General features: G+C 39.7%; 1 protein-coding gene across 1 annotated transcript; it reads right to left on the minus strand.

Moving 5' to 3' along the window:
* Positions 1-3,176: 3,176 nt before the first annotated feature.
* CCDC34 (coiled-coil domain containing 34) lies at positions 3,177-23,415 on the minus strand. Its single transcript, XM_014270816.3, has 6 exons — positions 22,849-23,415; positions 18,504-18,636; positions 15,758-15,865; positions 5,454-5,612; positions 4,861-4,996; positions 3,177-3,678 (listed from the first exon to the last, which is right to left on the minus strand). Exons 1-6 carry the CDS (start codon positions 23,001-23,003, stop codon positions 3,464-3,466), a joined length of 906 nt encoding a protein of 301 aa, XP_014126291.1. The 5' UTR covers positions 23,004-23,415; the 3' UTR covers positions 3,177-3,463.

The following is a 23,415-nucleotide window of genomic DNA, read 5'->3' on the forward strand; positions in this document are numbered from 1 at the left end:
TGCGCCCACAACATTTCCCCCCCCTTTTATTTTCTTTTAAATAAATGCCATGTCTGCCATCCTTCTAGAGGGCCCTTGCAGAAGAAACAGCAAATATGGTACAAATATCCCTTGTGCAGGCACCACTGACTCTGGACTCTGTCCTGACCCTGGTTCAATCCCCAAACTCACATTTCATATCATCAAAATCCTCATATCTACACTTCTACAATACTGACAATATCAATAGCAGCACAAGTTTATAAAGCAACACACAAGAATTACAGAATTCCATCCACAGCCACACAACTTCATAAATTAACACACAAGAACAAGACAGAATCTGCATGTTCCCATCCTAAGAACTGCAATCCACAAGCACAGTACACAGATTTTACCAGCAAATGAACACGTGGCACTGAACAACAGAGCCACTCTATCCGTAGCTCCTACTGCTGCTCTAACTTCTCTTGCTCCTTTCACAGCTTTTGTTGCATTAGATGGTCTGAAGTTGTCAGGACCCAGGACATCCCTCTGGCTGCCCTGGGTGATTGGAGACCCTGGCAGAGGACTCAGAGACCTTGGCACAGAGTCACAAACACCTGTGCCTTCGATTTTAGCCCATGGAAACAATTACCAACTTTGTGTGAAGAGTTGCAAGCCACAAGAGTTTGGATAGAATGATAGTGAATTTGTCACAGGGTAAAAAGTAGAATTTTGGGGATTTAGAATGGGGGTTCAAGAGGCAAGATGGAGGAATCTGGGCATGTCCTGCCTTTCTCCTTCTAGTCCTCCATCTTCTGCTGTATGGTGGCACATTTGGATTGGTTTAGAATAGAGACAGACTGTCTAACATAGGTGATAGGTATTGGAAAACTACTGTAAATAAAGTACAGGTAGCTCTTAGTATCAAAAAATAACACCACCCCAAGGGCAGGGACTGTGCCACAAACCAACCTGCTGGGCAGATCTCAGTGGGTCAGAGAAAAAAATCTAACAGATAAGAGCAAATAACCTTGAAAACCAGAGCTGAGGAATCTCAACAACTTCTTCGGTCACAGGGCTGGAAAAAGACTTTCTAACACCTTGGGGTCATCTTACTCACAGAAACCCGAGATGAAGTTATTTCCCATGGTGTTCCCAGCAGCTCACCTGTGCCCCAGGTGCCAAATCCAGCCTGGTCCATCGGGCAGTGTCCCCCCACTGCTTTCAAGGCTACGCTGCTGCATCTGCACCTCACCCTACAGCAAAACCCCAAATCCTGCTGGGGTCACCATGATATGGGAGCCACCACCAACACCAAAGAGGGCTTTGAGCATCTGCTCACAATCTTTTATCCCCTCCTGCTGATGCCCTGCACCTGTGTGCCCTCTGCTCCCTGTGTGATTGCTCAGCAACGCCATGGCTCCTTACCTTCAATAGCCTTCACCTGTCCTGCACAGCTGCAGCCAATTAGGGATCAGCCACAGCCCCACTCCCACAAACTGTGCCTACAAGAACAGAATTACAGACAAAGATGGACACAGAGTTCTACATCCTGAAGATAATGTGCAGCCTTCTGTGTGCTACTTACCAGAAACACAGTTTGATGTTCCATGTGTTGTACAGACACCAGACTTCTCCTAAATGCACACAGTAAAATTAAGACTTTCACAAAGTCTAAATGCAAACACAAACCAAATAATCTCTTAAGTCCGACTGTAAGGTGTTGCAGTCTTGTTAGCATTTGCCACTATAAAGAACAGAGACAGGCATATTGTATAAACTGATTCACTCAAAGTCACGGTACAAGTAATGTATTAGGCATAAACTTGATATGAGATAGTTTAATATTTTTTACAGCTTGCTCTGAAGAAATTAAAATATAATATTAAGTCTAGAACTAGAATCAATAGAAATTCCAGAATGTGACTTGGTGTGTTTTCTTACCACATAAATTTTATAATGTGCGATATACTTTTTAATACTGTAACTTTCTAAGGATAACAAGGTATTTCTCACAGAGATACAACTACAACAGGAAAAATAAGTCTTATTTCTGCTTTTTCCTTTTCACCATTAATAACAGAATTGTTGAGACTGGAATGGACCTCTAGAAATGATCTAGTCCAACTGTGTTGTTCACAAGAGGGGCCAACTGGAGGTGGTTTCTCAGGGCTATGTCCAGTCAAGTACTGAGTATATCCAAGAATGGAAACTCCACAACATCCCTAGGCAATTTGTTCCAGCGTTCGATGACTCTTCCTCTTAACATTTTTGCCCTCTGTTTAAATGGAATTTCCTGTACTTTGATTTCCACTCCCTGGGCACTAGTGAGAAGGGTCTGCTCTCTCTCTTCAGCCACCAGGTATTTACAGACATTGCTCAGACATTATTGAAGTTTCTCTCCTTCATGCTGAACAGTCACAGCTCTGTCAGCTTCTGAAAGAGATGCATTCTTGTCAGATGCTGCAATCCCTTAATCATCTTTGTGGCCCTTCACTGAGCTTGCTCCAGAACATCAGTGTCACTCTTTTCCTGGCACATTGCTGCCCAGGAATGGGCCCAGCACTCCAGTGTGGTCTCACATGGTTATGGCACAAGGGACAGGCTCTTCCTCTGCAGCCCAGGAGGCTGCTGGCTGCACTCACCACATCCATCATCAGCTGTCCAGGTGACTGATGTGAGGCTGTGCTGGCCTGCAGCTCTGCATCCACACCCCTCCTGAAGGCTGGCCTGACATTCACTTCCTTCTAGCTCTCAGCAACCTCCCCTTATCATCAGACTTCTCAAAGATCATTGAGAGCACCCTTACAGTGGCATGTGCCACTTCCTCAGCATTCTCAGGTGCACCTGACCAAATCTCACAGATTGAGGCATGTCATCACTGGCCCCAGACTTCACACCCCTGAGCAGCTCTCCCTGGTTTGTGCATATCAGGGCCGGCAAAGAGCCTGTGCTTCCTCAAGAGCCTGCAGCCATTCCTTGCAGCACTCCAGCCATCCCAGCAGATCTCTGTAATCCCAGTGACATGATAACCCTGGAACTGAGGCAGGCCAATTCCTTCTGCATTAAGCCAAGAACTGTTTTAAAATTTGTTACAAATTAAAACAAAACAATTTGTTACAAATTAAATTTATCTTTAAAATAACCTAGTCAATACTGTTGCCCAAAAGAATAATTAGATCCACAAAAGAACTCCTTCAACAACAAGAGAGGAAAAGAAGAAACAACCCTGTGCATTTTATTGGCATTGAGGTACAGTCCCATTACAATTAATCTTTTCCTTTTTCTTAAACTAAAATGCAATATAGAAAAAACATTAAAAGCCTGATTGGTCAACTAGCAGTAAACACAAAACCTGCTCTAAAAAAAGGAGAGGAAAAAAAGGGGGGGGCGGCGGGGAAGACAGGCACAAAGCAATCTGCACTGGACATGTAACTACACAGAACTTCACATTTATGGCCCCATTTGGTCAAGGTTGTAAGAACATTTTTTCTTCCATCTATAGCTTCTTTCTGCACAGGGATCCACTACAAGGGTTACTCCTGGGCTTAGAAATCACCACTGGTAAAGCTGCACACGGCTGACAAGATGCAGGTCTCTGACTCCTCTTCCTGCTGAGAACTGTGTCTTCCTTTGGGGGAGACACATGTACTGGCTTCCAAGGAATGGGGTTACAATATGCTGGAGCTGGATACAGATTTCTATCAGCACTCCCTAGAACATTTAGAAAATACACATAATTTAGAAGGAATATTTACACCACAAGCTTGCCAATGCAAGCAGTTACAAAAATTATACAACACAACATCATCTTCAGAGAAAGCACAGTCACATCACATAATTAAAGTGACTCAAAATGATAACCAGTCCACCATTTTGCTTTTTAAACAGTAACTGATATATTCTTCACTTCTACTTAAATAATAAGCAGGTTGAATGCTCAGTCCTTTGCGTTCTTAAAAACTGTAAATGTCTACAAATTGGCTACTTTGTTTTACCCAACCACGTGATGGAAGGATACACTTCAAAGTTTGTAACACATTACACTGAATCACACAAGTGAGTAGACAAATATTCTTCAAAAATGATTGAAATAAATGATTGCAGCTGTCAGTCTGTAATGCAGGTCCAACCAAAACAGGAAGGCAAGGTATATCACCATTTAAAAATAAATGTAAGCAGAAGAGCAAAGGCTGTTCAGCTGCTTTATACCTGTTTCTTGAATATTCAAAAATCAGAATTTTGGCCTCAAAACTATTTCTGTTGCAAAGTCAAATAGAAGCAATTATTTCAGTTGCACAGAAAAATAAGATGTTTTCAAACAAAAAATGGAACAGGATTACAGAAGCCAAGGAGGTGCAATGCAGGTGAAAAGCAAAATTTTAGCTCAGAACACAGGTTGGTGCCCCTGAGTCCTTTTTCAGACAGGACTTCTGCCAGCTTCTAATAGTTCTTGTGTCTCAAAACCCCACCTCTTTTCTAAGGTGGATTCAGGTGTGCTGACACACACCTTCTGTAACACAAAACTAACTTGAAAATGACACAATTAATTTGCTTCACAGGACCCAAGACTTTGCTCTAATGATTCCTATGCCTGGTAAGAAAAATCAGATAAAATCATCCTTTGGTACACCACATAATTATCTCAAATAATGTCATTTTCCTCCCAAATAATAAAAAATAAAGGCTAAGAAAAATACACAAAAGGTCTCAATCTGTTTCCCTGACTTATAGCATAGTTAAAGTAACCATTCCTATGTGACAAATATTAGATGAGTGTCTTAATTAGATAATATTAGATGAGTGTCTTAAACAGCCTTCATTTCACACTAAAATACAAGAAGGAAGGAACCACAAGCCCAAGTCACTCCCTATTTGTGTACTGTACATACAAACCTGTAGACCTCCCATTTGGGAAACCATTTAAAGCAGATTGTGGTTTATTTCTAGCATTTTGCAGCCATTCCTTAAAGATTTTCTCTGATCTTGTTCTCTTCTCCTGTAGCTCAGCCATCCGTTCTTTTTCTTTTTCCTAGAAATAAAAAAAGAAAAGGTAATACTAGACAAAGCCTGTACAATATACACAAAATATTAAATAATATTTTGCAGATTTCCAGACTGCTGAATACAATTCAAGTATTTCTTCAAATACAAGCACCTTCTCCTAACAATGGAAAAGATGCACTTTTTTTGGTTTAAGACTGAGAAAAACCCCAACCCCCAATTTCCAATTTCCATGTTAATCTAGTGTTTCCCTAAGAAAAAAAGCAAAGGCTATTAGCAAAAATGCATTAATATGCATCTTACTTTGCTGACCATACCACAGTTTCTTTAATGCACTAACATGCATTGAAAGATTTTTCTTCATGTACAACACTGCCATTTGATGTCCATATATTCAATGTAAGATTTGAATATATCAAATCTGAATCTGCAATAAATTGCAGATTAAGTAACTCCATCCAAATAAATTGTGAGTTCATTAACACCTTCTCTTTCTTCTTCTTTTCTGCCTCTTCAGCTCTCTTCTTCTCTAACCATTCTTTATACTTTATGTCAGCCTTTTCTTTTAGCTGCATTTTTTCCAGTTCCCTTGTGGCCTTTTCTGCCATTTCTTTGCTCAGCTTTCGTTTCCTTTCTCTTCTTTCCTATGTGAAACACATCAAAGAAACAGAACAGACATTTTTTTAGTATATTTCCATGAGTGATTCTTTTGAGGAATACAGTAAATTTTATTACACATTTACAAAGAAAATTATCACAAACATTAAAAAATATGTGATACTGTAAGCTCTTTGAACCAATCCACTGCTAGACTCCAGGTATGATAGACATAGAAACTTGTCCAAAAAATACTATAAAAAATTTACTTTCAGATCTCCTCAGGTTTACTGCTCTGTTTTATTTATTCTGAGATTTTTTTAAGACACTTTAGACGTATCTCAATATTTCTGGGAATGAAATACATGTTGCAATTCTCAACAATGGTGTATTAACTTTACTTGTCAGTGAATCTAGAGCAAACTACAGTTCCAAATGCAAGTCAGGTAAACTTCCCCCTTCTATTGAGATATGCAGATTGTTCAGCATACTTCAGCATCAATTAAACAGTAAAAAAAGTTCACATAAAAATACAGTTCATGTTTTGTGGTATTCTCTTAAGTATTTTATACCCTTTAGTTTATCCACATAGAGACCACTTCAATAAATCAATCCACACATTCCTCCTGCTCAAATTATGAAAGGGAAAATGAGAAAACACATTCTAGGGTAAGCAAAATGGTAACTTGAGGGTGAAGTGAAATTGCTGCCTGTATGACTTGGAAGACAGAACACACCACTGGTGTCATTCACTTCTGCATCTTTGCAGTGTGTGTGTATCCAACAACAGTGTTCTGAGGAGCATTCTCTAAGCAAACAACCACACACCCACTGGCCTTTGCCTGATCTGGAGAGGGAGGTATTTTCACTTAAAGAGTGACAATAGCTCTCATTTCTGTTCCTTGTAACCTTTATGAAGTGCCTGGAATTTACTGATTGATTCTGCTTAACTCAGCTCTGAAGCAACTGCATCCACATGCAGAAACAAAAATCTACCAGACAAGCTGTGCACATGACTTGGAAGAGAGGCACAAGACTAAAGGCCAGTTTCTTCTTAATAGAAAAGAGCTGTTGTTTTTCTTTTAAGAAATCTACTTTTCCACTTCCCTGCACACTCCTCTTGAACAAAGGAGATGGTAACTTAGCAGAAAGTCATCCTGACTCAGAATTATTACAGTTGGCAGTGTGGATATAAATGCCTAGAACTACAGCTGCAAAACATAATAAGTAAATGAAATATGGGAAAAAGACATTCTCAAGAAAACCATAAATTCCCATTTTACCATTATATGTTACCATTTTTCCCATTAAAAGAACAAAAAGGCAGAAATCTAGAGCTCTCCCTGTCCCTCCCCCACCTTTTTCCCAGGTTTCCTGCAGTTATGGAAACTCCAGTTATGCATAATGAAGCAGAAGCCATAATACTGCACCGGGAACCAGCAAAACTCCCTCAGTCTGGCCTGAACAGGATGGTCTGAACTTGCTGGCCCAGTGCTTGTGCCCCCACACCAAAACCACCAGGAACCCAATAAAGCAGCACAGAGAATAAAAACCTCAGCTCATGTTGCTCTGCAGCACACTTACCTGATTTCTGCCAGCTCACAGAATCACTGGAGTTAGTGTGTCCTTTTCTGTTTGCCAGCAGCAGGAGCATCACTACAGCTGTACCATCAGCAGCTGCCCTGGGCACTGTGGGATTTCCCCCCACCCACCTCCTCTTGCAAGCCAGGCTTTAGCAGCTCTGTTTACCATCATCTCCAAGGGGGATGCTGTTACACCTAAAATCATTAGGATATTTTCAGTAGTACTGCTCTGGCATACTCTTGTCAAATACTCTTATGTGACAACAAAGACTTCTCTATGGACACAATTTCACAGAACAATTGCAATTTGTGTTCTAGCTCTATTTTCCCCTTGATTTTTTGTTGTTTGGTGGGTTTTTTTCCATTCCACTTCTAATACATTCTAGCAATTATCAGCTTAATCTGTTTGGTGGTGTAGGGAAAATGGTCAAATATTAATACATTCCAATTACAATGCATATTCTGGAATGTAAAACTACACAGAATTATAAAACAGTTGGTCCTATTAAAACAACTTCCCAACAGTGAGGCCTGTACATGTGATAAAACAATTTACAACCAAGACTAATGAAAAAATACATTTCATTGTGGGAACTAAAAAAAAAATTCAGATTCTGACGTGTTTTTATGCTAATGAAGCATGGAAACAAGATCTTTCCTAACATGAAACAAATGTTTCCATATTTTAAAATGCTGAAAAGAAAAAACAATGGATTTTTGGCAAATTATTTAAACACCACCTTCCTGAAAATAAACCAAATAACCAATTGTCTAGGCTTTCCCTCCTTCTTCACCTACAATTCATCTCAATCCGTTTTATTCAGAGCTGCTTCTCTGTCTCTTCATTACTAAATACTCCCTAAATGCAGGAACAATGGTTGTCCAGGACACATAAGAAGCATTAATGTAGATGAGAGATATCTGTGAAATCACTGAGTTAAACTATGGGAGAAGGTGGCTTACAAAGATTTTGCACGTTTTGTTTTTTGCTGACTTACCTCTGATACACATGAAAGTCACAAAACTAAGGATCATCCAAAACTACAGTCTTTAGCTAAGGGTCCTATTACATAAAAGACATGAAAATAAACATAGGAGAAAATTGATGACAAAAGGGCTACTTCCATACCTAGGGGAATGGTTCCATAATGGAAAACCATTGTAAGCAGAAAGAAGACTAAAAATCTTTCTAAATACTATAAAAGAAAGACAGGGAAGTTCTTAACTTATGTGTCTTAAATCACAGTATTTAGATAAGTTTAGCTACTCTCTAGGCTGACTCAAAGTTCAATTAGGTCCTATGTAGACAATAACATGCCATACACACTAAAGCCACAACTATTGCTGAGTTTTACTTCCACTGAGACATCCCTAAGACGGGGACTCCCTGCAGAATTGCAGACTTGACACTGCCTAGAAATTTTTCTGCAGACAAATCAGAAATGTTTCCTCTTTCTCTCACAATCAGAACAGATTTTCCTTCATAAAGTTACTGTAGATCACATTCCCAGCTTTAGTAACCTGTTCCATGCCAAGCTTGTCACCCTGACTGTCCCCAGCTTTTTTCCCATCCTCACTATAAAAGTCTATCAAAAATCCTGTCCTTGTGCATATTAATGTCCATGTCCTTCACTCCTTTTCTTTTCTTTCCATGTATATGAGAAGGAAGAAATTACTTGTTTATGCTTGATGTTGTTTAGATTGGGTTTTAAAAATTCTCTTTGATCTTGTGTTCAAAACAGTCACAACCTATACACTAAACCCCCAGTAAATTTACACACACTACTATATGGTTGTGGGTATGACCTAAATTAAGGTATTGATTGTAAAACATCCAAGAAAGGCTTGTTCTCCTCCACCCTGGCCAAGCACATGACCAAGGAGAAAGGATACAAATCTACCCTGAAGGTTCAGTGCTCTGTGCTGTGATTCCACCAGCTCTCAGAACCCACTGAAGCCTGGCTCAGGTGAGTGCTTGGAAATCCCCCAGCCCACACAAATCATCTGTCCCACAAAGCTGTCATGGTGAGTGTCCACAGCTTGTGTCTTACTGAGTCAGTGCTAACTACTAACTTCTCCACAAAAATCACACCTACATGCATGTGGTGAATGCTCAAAGGATTTTAAAATCTGAAGAAGTGTCCCACTTCCTTCCTGGCAGAAGGTAGAAAGAGTAAATAATTTTCCATGCAGGGAAAAAAACCCTAATTGCTTTTGAATCAGAGGCACTATATCAAGCTAGAAGAAAACTACTAGAGTATGTATTTCTGTATTTTCACATCAGTGAGTAATTGAGAGACTGGAATGTGTAAAGTGCAGAGGTGCTTTCTGTTCTGCATTTTCTATGTAGACTGTCACTGAGTTGAAGTACTTCCAGAAACTAATGATGTGATTGATATTTTTAACATAGTTCTCAAAGCAATCCTTTCCATTTTAGGATCTGCAGAATGTGACATTCTTCTTTTCACAGGTAAAACTTCTACTTCACAGCTGTTTGCTGACATCTTAGCTAGCATATTCTAGCATCAGTTAATGCTGACTGATGGCAAAATACAGGAAAAGCCCACATGGCCAACATCAGAACACACATCCTAATTTACTTGTTTATCCACATAATAATTGTGAACATCAACCACTTCTGGCAGTCTTGGAAATCTGGATCCTTCAAACAACTGTAATTATCTTTTCAACTTTGCCCCATAACATCACTCAGTGACCAAGCCTAGCCCACACATTAGACTTCCTAATGTCTCTAGAATTTCCATGTGAAAACAACAAGAGGCTAGAAAGCAGATCAGCAACAGTCTGAGCTGCAGATGGCTCTTGACAAGCTGGTTTATACCAATTTACTGCTCAAATTCCCAGAGTCAGGGCAGACCCCACTGCAGTCTGGGAACTGGAGAATTACTGCATCTTTCTCCCAAAACGTGTTCATGTGGGGACTCATGTATGGGACAAGCACAAAGTTTCAGTGTATTTATTCCTGGAACACTCTTGGGATCTTCAGAAGAATGTGGATTCTATGACTGCTGCTGAAATACATGAGCACTCATTCACCTGTCACACTGAATTCCTCTTCCAAAACTCTGTCTAAAACTCATTCTAACACTCACCATGAGAAATTAGTTCATTCTACTTAGGGAAATCTAAAGGTAATTAAGATTCAGGTAAAACCTAAAATTATAACCATTGATCATGCATGATACCACAGAAAAATTCTGTGTAAAGACTTTTCAGGTCCAGAGAGCAAAAGACCCACAATGTGAGGGGAAAAAAAATCCTTAAGAAATTAGGCCCAGACTCAGGAAAAAAAAATTAGATACCTAAAGACAGACTTAGGTATGTAAACAGAAAATTTTCATTCTTAAATGCAGCTGGTTCTCATGACTGGAAAGCATTTCTACTAGAAGCTTCCCTCACAAACACACTTCTTGAAAGGTTTCAGTCTTAAACAAGTGGACATCTTAGCATCTCTTTCAAGTCTAAACTGCCAGCAAAAACCATGTCACATCATCAGGCTCTCCATTAGCAACCAGAGCTTTGACTCAACAACAGTTCAGCTGCAAGAACATGAACCTAGACAGGGAAGATCTGGATTTCATCACATTTCTGCCAGAGGAGATTGCAATTAATGTGTCCCCAAGCTGCAGGCTGGCATGACAGGATTCTACACCCCTTCTGTGGGCGTGCTGCCATTCCTTACAAAATCATTAACAACCCATTGGATGAAAGAAAGAGAGCATGAGCAAGCCCAGCTTTTGAACTTGAAAGTAATGCTCAAGCTGTGGAACAATGTGTGCTCTGCATTAACCATGCTGAGATAAAACACACATTAAACAAAAAGCCTTTGGTGTAAGAGTTGGCACCTAGGTGTCTCTTCTGGAGGAACCAGCACACCAAAAAGGGAATTCTGCTCCAAGAGCACTGTCATTCATTGCTGCACACTAAGTTGGTTCTAGGCTTTCATATACTCCTTAATGCAAATCTTCAATGAAAAAACATTCCAACAGAACTTTTCCATCCTGTACCTAACTTCCATTAAAAATTTTATTTTTCAGTAAGTAAAGGGGACTTATAGAAAAGAATAATAAAAACTGTTGAACATCCAAATTGCATTTTTAATACCTGCTTGGTAATATTTACTTTTATGGAAAAAACCATAAAAAATTGTTGCCTTTCTCTCTATTCAACCATGCACTAAGCATTAGAAATGCCACAGTCAATTTTAGATTGGCATTAGAATAATTGGTTTTTCCAATGGAAAATTCTAACTTCACTACTTGTGCTCTTACAACTTTGCTAGTGTCCTAGGTTGACTATATGATGCTTTTATCCTTAATTGTCTTGTTCTGTTTATGCTGAGTAGTAAGTTTGGTACCTTTAAATCCAGCTAGGGATCACATTATTACAGGATAAAGAATTACGCGCAAAGAATAAATACAGGGATGTTATCAAAATGAGTTTCAGAATTATTCAGTTATTTTGGAATGCAAGTACTCCTCTTTGGGGATTTCCATCACTGCTGCAAACACATGCACAACACATGTAGTGGGTTTTGGTTTGGATGGAGCTAATTTTCTTCATAGCAGCTCCTGCTGTGCTATGTTTGCATTTGTGAACAAAACAGTGTTTGTGATGACAGGTTATCAGTAAGCAGTGCTTACAAAGCTTCAAGATCTTTTCTGCCTCTCCCCCCATGGCACCAGGGCACAGTCTGGGGGTGCACAGCCAGAACTGACACCCACCAAGCCAAGGGAAACCCCAGACCATCCTGCTCAGCAAGAAAAGCTGGGGCAGCAAGGGGGGTCTCAGCTGCCTCCTGGGGCTAACCCACAACAACAATAAAATAAATATTTATATGTACATGTGTATATATATGAATTGGATACTCCAGATCTTTCTAACTTCATGCTCTATTGACACTGTAATAATGAAGCAGCTTTGCAGAGCCAGTAAAGGTGGATTAAATTATGATTTGAAGATATTATATTAGATTGCAGAAGATAGAGTGCACTGCATCAGAGTTGTTCTTTTAATATGCAACAAAAAGCTGCTGTCATCAGGCCTCAGCTTTAATCCTAACATTTTATTCAGCATTAATTCCGAAGAGGTTCTGACTGTGATGACAATGATAAAGAATTAAACTGTCATGGCAGTTTACAGGCTCTCCACACTTTATGCATTCACAATGCATTTCTCAAAAGCTTTTCATACTTTGATTTTAAATCAGCAATTCCACAATTACAGATACCTTACTAAAGTGTTCAGTCCCACAGCTGATGATAGAAATGAAAGAGATTTCACATCAGAAGTTCACATAAAACAGGAAATGAACACCAAACTTACTTGCTCAGCATTTATAACAATATCCATTTCATTTTTATCAATAAATCTAACAGTAACTCAGAAATAAACATTTTAGTTACATAAAAAATCATGTTATGTTCATTTTCCTTCTGGAATCAAAAGCATGCTAAGCATTATTTTAGAGTTAAAAGATTTCAATTGATACTTGCTAAAAAGTCAACAGACAATTTACTGTCTGCCCACAAATGGCTCAACTTTAAGAGGGAGACAAAGTAAGACTATTTTTGTCCAGGAGGGATCCAGTATCTTGCTTAAAATTGTAAAGGCATTATTAGGTTCAAGATAGTGCCTAAAAACTGGTTTTATAAAGCTTTTAATTCCTAGTGAGCTGAAAAAATTTGCCATGAACAAACATTTGTATAAACATATTTCATGGCTTAGAATGTTCTTTGATGACTCATATTTCAAAATATTACTTCTAGTTCATTTACCACCTTTAAGAACCACAAAAGCTATTTACACAGAAGAATACTAAATAGCTAGGATTCCTTTACTTTCAAAAATAGCTTCTGTAAAATTATTAGAAGCATAAGAAAACCGTAACAGCATATGATTTTTAATCTATATTAAATAATTAAAACACCAGTAGTGGACAAAACCAGTGTTCAAACTTTGCTTCCTAAGCTCACCCTAAAGGACTATATTTAACATCACAACTAAAATTGCCATGCAAAGATACTGGGTTGGCATACAGAAAACCAGAATTGTTTTATGCATATACAAACATCCCTCACACTTCCAGCACAATGACTGTTCCAGCAGTGTCTCCTGGTGCTGGATGCTCAAGATGAAGGAAGAAGCTTGATGTGTGCTCACTGTGCTTTCCTTTCTTTATCACTGCTGTACTGAGCAATGGGAAAGGACACAGACTCGAGGGGATTACAGAGCTGAGGTCCCTAAAGCACTGTCTCTTCCAAATAAAGCATTTTCTGCTCTCTGCACACAGAGCTCAGAATCAGTAACTCAGCTTGAAAAAGGTCAGTGCTTAATGCAAACTTCAGTGAAAAGTACTGCAAGATTTGCCCCAGGAAGCATCTTTGGATACTTCCATGAGGAAATGAAGTGTTTTCCAAACAGGAGATATGTACACACTCCCCAGGAGAATTATATCAACTGCCAGTGCTCCTGACTCACACCTCAACTACAGCTGAAATCTTGATGCACCTTTAAAAATCTTAGTCACTGAACTGACCTATTTGTTCTTCAGCCTGTATTCAAATCCACAAATAATCTTGCAGAAACTTGAATTGGGAAGTCTACACAGCACAAATGTTCATATCCTATGGACAGCTAAGCTTTTAAATTCAGTTGACCCTTGATTTGAGTGTGGTTTATAAGAAAGACTAACCAATGAATCATCTGATTTAAATGAAAATCAGCTTACTGTTTTCTAAGCACTTGCTCTAAGGATGACCCTATGCTTCCAAAACATAATTTGATGAAGTCCAGGCACAAGCATGTTTTTTCTCCTGTCCTCTGGGCTGCTGTGATTACCATAAAAAAGACCTCCTAATCCCATTGCGAACAGAAGACAAGTTGTTAACCAGTAAAACCACAAAGTTCCAAGGAAAACCCAAATCAGTAGAAATTTATGGAAACTGAAGGAGGTGGTAGGGATAGTGAGGAGGAGACAGAAGGAAAACTTGTGGTTCTGAACTTGAACTATTTTAAGAGGCAAACCAACTCTTTCACGCCAATGAATAGTCACAGACACACAGAATTTAATTTTCATTTAAATTTCATTTTGGAAGAGGAAAATGGAATTGTATGTGCTGAATAATAAATCTACTTTTTCCTGTGCACTTTAATTAGTAATATAAACCATAAGAAATTAATAGAGCAGGATAGGTTCTGCAGTGGGTTTCTGCCAATTACCCAACCAGCATTAAGACTAACATTAATTAGGTTAGATCCAAATATATGCTATTCTAGTGGTTCTAGGCTGAATCTGAAGGAGTTCTAAAATCATGGAAACAAATGTAGGAGGTCTGCCCACTCAACCCAGCTAGTGCTGCTGTGATATTTTGGGTGAATGTTCATCTGCTTTTGCTCAGAAGCAGAAGTCAATGCAGTGAGCAGCTGGAATTGCTGCAGACCATGGGACTATGAACACAGGAACTGCCAGGGCTGGACACACCCTGGGCTCCCAAGGGCTCCCACTGTCACTGGCATATTGCCTGAAAAATCCCCTTGCCCAAAATTCTTCTCCTGGGAATCTGAGAAGCCTCAGAGAAAAAGGAAAACAATCATTATCTTATTTGCTTCTCCTGTGTTTTGCTACTTTGGAATGTGGTTGGAGATTCTTTATCCAACATGTGAATTGATTTGACTTAATGACCAATCACAGTCCAGCTGGGTCAGGACTCTAGAAGGAGTCACAAGTTTTTCATTATCATTCTTTGTAGCCTTCTGTCTGTATCCTTTCTCTATTCTTCAGTATAGTTTTAGTATAGCATTCTTTAATACAATATAGATCATGAAATGATAAATTTGCCTTCTAGAAACATAGAGTCAGATTCATCATTTCCTTCCTGCCACAAGGAACACCAAAAACACCACACTCCCTTTGCTGCCACCCAGGGCACGTGCTCACCTGCTGTGACACAGCTGGCACACAGCCCCACTGAGATCACCAACCTGTTTCTGACCCTGGACCCAGGCACTCCTTCAAGAGAACTTAAAAGCCTTTGGATCCCACCCAGAAATTAATTACTGACTGAAGGAATTTCCAATTGCTAACTGTGCTCCACTGAGAATTCCCTCCATCTGGCCCCATAACTCAATTTCCCCTCCTAAACCATATCCTCTGGTAAATACTCCTTGCCTGCCCCTGGTGATATTTAACTAAATCCTCCTTCTGGCTCTACCTGGTGTACAAAACATTGCACACAGTCAAGATGTACACTTACCCAAAAATGTTTGGGCACTGAACCTGGGAAGTCAGGGTGCACTGAAGACCAAAACCCCAGCTACCATCAGCAGAAGGCTACTGCACAAGATGCACACCCACTGTCAGTTATGTGACTACTCAGAAAACAAATGCCTTTGTACCCTACAGAAAAGAAAAATCCCTCTTGAAAAAAATGTTCAGCTGCTTTGGCATGTTTTTATAATTTTCAATTAAAGCAGCCATTCATTTAGCAAACTGAAAACATGGATGGCCAAACAGACTAAGTAAATTTTACACAGGCTTACTCAAGCATGGCATGCACTAGAATATTTCCAGCCAAAGCAATATTTACCTCTTCTCTCTTTTTTAGGACCCATTCCTTGTGTTTCTCTTCAGCTATCCTTTTTCTTCTTTCCCATTCTTGATTTTGCTTCATTTCCTCAAGCTGTTTATTCACTTCCTAATTAGAAAAAGAGTATATATTTCAAAGCTGTGGTAACCACTTACAGCAATACTGACAGTAGTGCTGCAGTGAAAACAATGTAAGCATTAGATTTTGGTATATTTTTCTTCATTAAGATTCTGGAAAAGAAGAATGGCAGTCAACACAGAAATACTATGAAATACAATTAATGAAAATCCATAATTTTTACAATATTAACTGGAAATACATATTTTAATTAGGCTTTGGAAGCAATTAAATGCATCAAATCATTCCTCAGTTTACTGAAATGCCTTTTTAGTCAGTAGACTCTTAATTTGCAGAAGTACTTTCTTACAATATTTAAAATTTAGCATGTGTACTGCTCTGCACTGTGGATGGTATGAAAAGCAAAGCAAAATATTATTCACCTGTGATTTTTAGTACCAGAACTACTAGAACTTTAGGGCTTAACCTAAGGCTTACTAAAGCCAAAATTATTGTAGATTCTAGCAAATTTTCAAACGGGAGCTTTAATTTGAGAGAAGAAATTTTCCAAGTATATTTATATGACATACAGTATATATGCAACCATTTGTATCTCTCCAGTGAAATTAATAAAGACAAAACATAACTAAGGAGACAATTGAGATGTCCACCTTCTCCAACAGTAACATTAACACAGATCATTAATTTTCAATGAAAATTCATACCTTCAAACACAGACAGATGGAATTATTTCCACAAAATTGATTTTTATGGTGCCTACATTGCAGTCAGTTTCAGAGACAGCCCCCTTTCTTATGACACAGAATTTCAGTTTAGTAGGACATCAACAGAAGCTTACAGAAAGCTCAAACACCCACAATAGAGAGACAATTTCAAAATACAGTTGTTGCTGTATTGAGGCAAAGTTACCCCAAACAACATCTCTTTTGAGTTCCAAGACACCTGTATTGCAGGGATCTGGTTACTGTAAAAGCTGATTGTCACGGTCATATTTTCTGAAAAATTCGTTCACCAGGAGTTCTTCTCCTAGGAAGCTGAGAAGCCTCAGAGAAAAATGAAAATAATATTATCTCATCTGCTTCTCCTGTTTTGCTGCTATGGAATGTGGTTTGGAGATTGTTTATCCAACATGTGAATTGTTTTTACTTAATGACCAAGTGTTGGGACTTGGGAAGAGTTCACGGGTTTTTCATTAGTATCTTGTTAAACCTTCTATAAGTATCCTTTCTGTATTCTTTAGTATAGTTTCAGTATAGCATTCTTTCATATATAATACCATAAAATAATAAATTAGCCTTCTAAGAACATGGAGTCACATTCTCAATTCTTCCCTCATCCTTGGGACCCTGAAAATACCACAGCTGATGGCACTCTGAGCACCTTACAAGACAACCTAACTGCACTCCAAATGTTTATCCACCTTTTTGACATGCAGGGCAGACTTTGTACTAATGTCAGCAAAAGATCTGAAACCTCACTGTTGTTTCTCAGGATATCAGTTTAGAATCCTTTTATAATGCAAACAGAGCAATATTTTTTGGTATAAATATCACACATTTAATTCTCTTCCGGCATCTTACAAAAATGTTGATTATATCACACTGTCTTGTTGCAGTTTAACATCTAATGTTTTCAAAATCTTACAAATGATATGGCTGTTTTCTACATGGCCTTAAGTAATGCTTGTTCTGCAACTGTTCTTAATACTGAGTTGAGAGACATCTGCTAGCTTACATTTCCATTGCCAATCCAGGATATAAATGGGAAGTCATGAAACGTTTGGTTCATGTGGATTAACAGATCAAAGCATATTCCTCAAGCTTAACAAACTCCTTTGGAGTACTGCTGACCTGTAAAATTCTGTTCCTGAACCTTCCAGTGGTAGGTATTCTATAAACAACATGAGGTAGCCAACATAAAACTTTACAGACAATCCCAGAAAGGCTAGGAAAAAATTCAAGGTCAAATAGTTACTCAGTAACTGAAGTGAGAAATTATCTAATTTTGATGTGATTGTTCTAATCACTACCCAATACTTCCCATTTGATTTTCTACAACTGTATCATTTAATCAACTGCAACTACAAACAGAGTAATCAGGAAAAGACAGGGTGCTCTCACTTAGTTGTGTCCCAGCCCTGGTTCTCAGGAATTGTTCATCTACAAGGGGGAAAAAGATAGAATGAGGGGAAAAAATGCAGCAACAGGGATCCCTTTCCTGGGAAAGGACACCAAAGAGTTGTCAAGTTATGTGCTGAGTGGGTAACAGCATTGTTCCTCAAAACTAACTGAGAAGCTTGGCATTCTTAAATCAGCACACACCTCGTTTTCATCTACAACCTACATGCAGGCCTATGTACCCATGATGAAAATTAAGGTAGTAATTATATAAATGTTTTAATCTTCTAACATGGAACCATTACCTGACAACTGGATAAACAAAATATTATACAGCACCAGTTCAATGAAGTACAACATGCAGCAAAAGAAAATGCACATGACATGACTCATACCAGCACTGACAAACACAAACACTATGGAGGCCTAAAACACTGCAAAAAACAAAAGGAAAAAAACCAACTACTTGTGTTTCTACAACCAAGGAAAAAAAAATCCTGTGTCTGCTCTCTTCTGCTGGACTCGGACTCAGAAGAGCTGGATGTCATCACCTCTGCAGCCTGAGCCTGCAGGCGGGCACGCAGCTCCTTCTCTTTGCCAATGAACCACTCTTCCCATGGTGAAAGGTTATCTTTCCAAGGTGACGCTTTTCTCTCCTCTGCTGTTTCAGAGTGTTCAGCCCTCCTGAATTAAAAACAAGAAACAGAAGAGAGTATTATCTATAATGTATTTGATTGAAAAGTTAAAGTGCTACTGTCTTGAAAAGGTACGTTTCTTTCATGGCATAATGTGACAACAATGACATAATTTTTCTACTTGTTTAGTAATCTCCCTAATGGATAAATGGCATTTATAATACACCTCTGACCACTCTCCTTACAGTCTACATTTCTCTTGCTAAACTCTAAACTGTGGAACATATTCAAACATTACCTTTTAGGAACTAAACTAAAAGAATACCCGTAACATCAAAGTGTCACTTTGCTTCTCACAGATGGAAGCCAAGGAAAAACAGAGGTTTAACATTAAAATCCTGTCTGTGGTCACAAGATGCTCCATGTATCCAGTGGTCTTTAGCAGAAGCAAAGCAAAAGCAGAGAATGTTATTTTCTTTGTTCAACTCTTACACCAGTGGATTCATGGTATCAAGCAGCCTCAGCATTAAGAGTCCATTCATTATGAATCTATCTGTTCAATCCAGGAAGTTTTCCACATTAAAACACTTTCACAGGAAATGTGCTTAAGAAATACAGCCAGCATACAACACTTGATGGTATTATACAAGGTTCAATTAGACATTTAATAGAACACCTTATGTAAGTCACTCATGAATAAATGCAGCATTCCTAGACCCAGATCACAAGTATCTTTTATAAGATTCTATACATGTACTATTTCATAAGTAACACAGCATATTAGGGTCCAAGTCAGCAAAATTTGAAAACAGATAAAGAAATTTCTTTAACAGATTGCTTCTATCTGCCACAGTGTGGAAGGGGCTAGCAGCAGGCCTGTTAGCTAAAGGAGCAAGAAGTAAGAAGAAGAAGCTGATAAGGAGCTTTCTCCAAGGCCATAACCAAGGAGATCGAGAGAAGAAAGATAAGAGCATTCTGCAGCTGGATGAAGCATTTTTAATAAGTTAGGTGGAGTCATTATAACTTTTCACCAATAGCATGGTATTGACTTATTGTGGCCAATAGTTAAGGTAGAAGAAGGGAAAACAACTGGAAAGTGTATAAAAGATCAGCCATTTTCACTAATAAAGTGTTGCCAACTGAGACTGCTTGTGAGCTCTGCTTTGTGTCGTGACTGCCTCGACTGCAACACCACAGAATTTTTTTCTTGAGAACAAAGCAATGAAACTAGACTTCACTATTTCCTATTGATGTACAGGCTCTGGAAATACCTACCTACATACATGTTCCACTACAGTGAGGAATTCTGTTTGTTGAACCTAAGCTACACAAGAAGCATCCAACAAGCATATTAGGCTAATGCTGCAGAAATAAAATTTCTAAATGTAAGGCATCTGTATTTTATCAATCTAAAAGTACAATATATTAATGACACAGCTGTACTCCAACACTCAACTGCACAACATTTTCTGTCCCACTCATCTTCAGAGTACATTTCTGTGCTAGAAAGCATTTGGGGACAAAGTCAGTGTTACAGAGTGTGTCCTACTCTTCCCTGTTGTTTTACCCATGTATGTTTGCACTAACAGGATTTTGCTGGTCAGCTCAGGGTGACTGATTCACACTGAAACTACCTGGAGCAGGTTTATTTCCCCAGTCAAACCCACTTTTATGGTGTGAAATGCAAAATAACAGAACTGGCAGGGACAACCCTGTCAGTGCAAGGACAGAAGCAGCACAGACCAAATACTCATCAGCCCCACACATTCTGCTGCACTCCAGGGCTTTTATGCTGCATTATTAATAAAGACCAAAAATTTAACAGAGGCAGCTCTTAAACACATACATATAATAAAAGATGCCACTTAAGAATGCCTAATAACACATTTTGTAAGAAAATAAGTCTCTGAAAGTTCACTAAAGGACAAAAGTATTATATGTTCACATTCAGAAAAAAACCCCATAACTTTGTACAGACTTGACATTTTGGGCAGGGATATTTCCTCAATATATTCTTTTGCTTTGTGTGATTTGCATTATGGCACCTAGTGGAACACAACTGACAAATTAAACCAACTGTAGAAAAGGTACAAATAGGAGAACAAATAAATTAGGAAAAATGAAATTTATTATGTCTTTTCTTGTATCAGTACTCATGAAATTCAGGCTGTCAACTTCTCAAGAGAAGTTATTCACAGTAACAGATTAAAAACTTACTGCAGACAAGTAAGAAATAACACAAAATGAAACTTAAACAGAGGAAAACACAAGCTCAGTATTAAGACCTGTTAGGAGAAACACTTCTCCAATACTGTGTCTAAAGCTCTCCAATTGCACCAGAACCCAGACTTCCTTGGTGTGCATTGCAGCCACCAGTCACACTCTCCTAGCACATCAACTATGCATTTTAAATCTCACACACCTTGAATTTCACAGGACCATTTTCTGAAATTCTAGCAGTTATGAACTTCTTCAAAATAATCAAAGTAATAAACTTCTTAAAATAACCCATGCTCAAGTGCTTACTTACATTTAGCTGCAAGTAAGTATCTTAAATCAAACTAGACATAGAAATAGTTTTTCATTATTATAATTCTGGTACCTTGGTAGCTACAGACAGAAGCTGCCATATGAACACAAGTAGGCACTTCGTGCAGCACAACAGCAGTGTTACCCAGCAGCATAGGGTATATTTAGCCCACTGTTTAGTCATGTGAAAAATGCCTATTTTATGATTGGCTTTTTGCAAATATTAAAATGAACATTATATATGCTATGTTAGAAAGTTATGCTGTACCAATTTTCTTAACTAGTGTGTAAATACAGTTTTAGGTTATAACATAATGGCAAAATAGAAACTATGCTATGTAAGATACTTTTCTTAAAGAAAGGACTCTCACCGAGCTAGCAGCCAGAGGACACCCAAATCTTCTAGAGAAAAAGAATTTATTGCTCCATTATCAGAAGAAATGAACTTCTTCCTGCCTTGCTCAGCCCTGAAGAGCTGTCAGGATTAAGAAAGAGTTGACACTGACCAGACAGAATCATGTGTGAGAGGTATGAATATGTAACAGGCTGTTGTTTTAAAGGGTTAATGCTCTGTTAATGTGGGTCCTTTTTCGGGCTTATTTTGCCCAGAAAAAGGCACCCAGGTTGTCCGTAACTCTTTGTTCTTATTGTCTTGTATTGTCCTAATCTCAACTGTTCAAATTTTTATTACTCTAATTATAGTACTATTTTATAACCAGTTTATTACTATTAAACTTTTAAAATTTTAAAAACAAGTGATTGGCGTTTTTCACAGTCAGACTGCCAGCTCAGGCCCTACAAGTGGCCGTGCTCAGCTGCACCTCAGTGATGCCAGACAACACTGCAGCAACAGGCCCGAGTTGGGAGCTGTTCCAAACAGCCCCTGAAGCTGCAAAGACGTGCTGCAGCTTGAACAAACTGCAACAAACTCCAAAGGGCACGAATATAATTGCTCATTGGGAATAGTACAGAGAGAGCTAACAGAAAAACTGAAAGAAGGGACTAAACACCGGCTGGTTTCTTCACTCAGAAGCTTCTGGCTACACTTGAACACACTTTCCCTGGACTTTTAGCACCTTTTTCAAGAAATGCTTTTAAGTAAAGTGCAGTGTGGTCCATATTCCTTCACTGCTCTCCATGGAAATTTGAGAACCCTGCTGGAAATCTGCACCCCGTGAAGCTCTGCTGCCCTTCCTTTACTTCACCGGCACTTTTAGCTCAGCTCAGCCTCGCTAGCTACATTCACCCCCAGTTAATGCACAAATCTGTGAAGTTTCTATCGTGAAGCTGTTTTCCAGATTAGGATCGGGTCTCCCTGCTCTTCCCGCTTCTATTTTAAAGGGATGAGGAATTGTTCTCCTGTCAAGCCAGCGAGATCCCAAGTAAAAAGAATGTATTTTATGTTTGCATATAATTAAAATGGATAATAATTAAGCCGCCGGAGCAGGAGCTGTGCAACGCTTACAATACAAAACTGACTGTGGACCCAGCTACATACACTACGCAAAACAACCCTACAGTCTGCAAGCACTTTTAAATTAAGGCAGGAAATACTGTAGCCTATAAAAATACTCATGTGTCCACTGAGAAGACTTTCCAAGACAATAAAAAGGAACAAAGCTCTTAAAGCGCTCATCTCCAAACAAGGCTATATTTATGTAAAATAATCTCCTGTCTCCGGCGGAGGGAAGCGAGTACAAGGGCAGAGCCCGGTCCCTGCCGCGGGGGTTACCTATGGCCCGGCGGGCTCCGGGTGGCTCCGGGAGGCTCCGCCCGCTCCGGGGAGCTGCAGCGGGAAGGGAGCGAGAGCGGCGAGCCCTCCGAGGGGCTGGGGGAGAGCCGGCCCTCAGCGGGCGAAGGGCTCGGGCCGATGGCCCCGCCGCTCATGGCGGGGGCCACGGCTGGCACCGGCAGGGGCGCGCACCGGTTACCGACAAGGGCGGTTACCGACGCCGGCAGGGCGGGCTCCGGCAGGGGCGGGCTCCGGCCGCGCTCCCGACGATCCTCGCGGCTCTGCCATGGCCGCTCGCTCACGGCCCCGCCGTGTGCGGCCCTGAGGCAAGGCCTGGGGAGAGCCAGCGGCTGAGAACGGCGGCCCCTGCCCCGCTGGTGGGCAGCGAGCCGAGGCCCCGCAGCGCTGGGATGTGCCGGAGCTGCCCGCCTAGCACCGCCAGGGCGAGCACTGACACGCCTGTGCTGATCCACAGCAACTCCTCGCAGCTCTTTATTCCTCAACGTTTCTGCGCACGGACCGGTGCAATAAACAGGGGGCCGGTAACCTCGTCTGCAGGTGGCAATC

Source organism: Zonotrichia albicollis, chromosome 6 (assembly GCF_047830755.1).
Source record: "Zonotrichia albicollis isolate bZonAlb1 chromosome 6, bZonAlb1.hap1, whole genome shotgun sequence".
Lineage (NCBI taxonomy): Eukaryota > Metazoa > Chordata > Aves > Passeriformes > Passerellidae > Zonotrichia > Zonotrichia albicollis.

What these genes read in the sequence shown, in the direction of transcription:
- CCDC34 (XM_014270816.3), bottom strand. Translation starts at nt 23,003, where the DNA reads ATGAGCGGCGGGGCCATCGGCCCGAGCCCTTCGCCCGCTGAGGGCCGG. An exon ending in TCCTAAAAAAGAGAGAAGAG is followed by an intron (nt 5,613 to 15,757) that starts GTAAATATTGCT and finishes TGTTTCACATAG; the next exon opens with GAAAGAAGAGAAAGGAAACG. An exon ending in CCCAAATGGGAGGTCTACAG is followed by an intron (nt 3,679 to 4,860) that starts GTTTGTATGTAC and finishes TAAATGTTCTAG; the next exon opens with GGAGTGCTGATAGAAATCTG.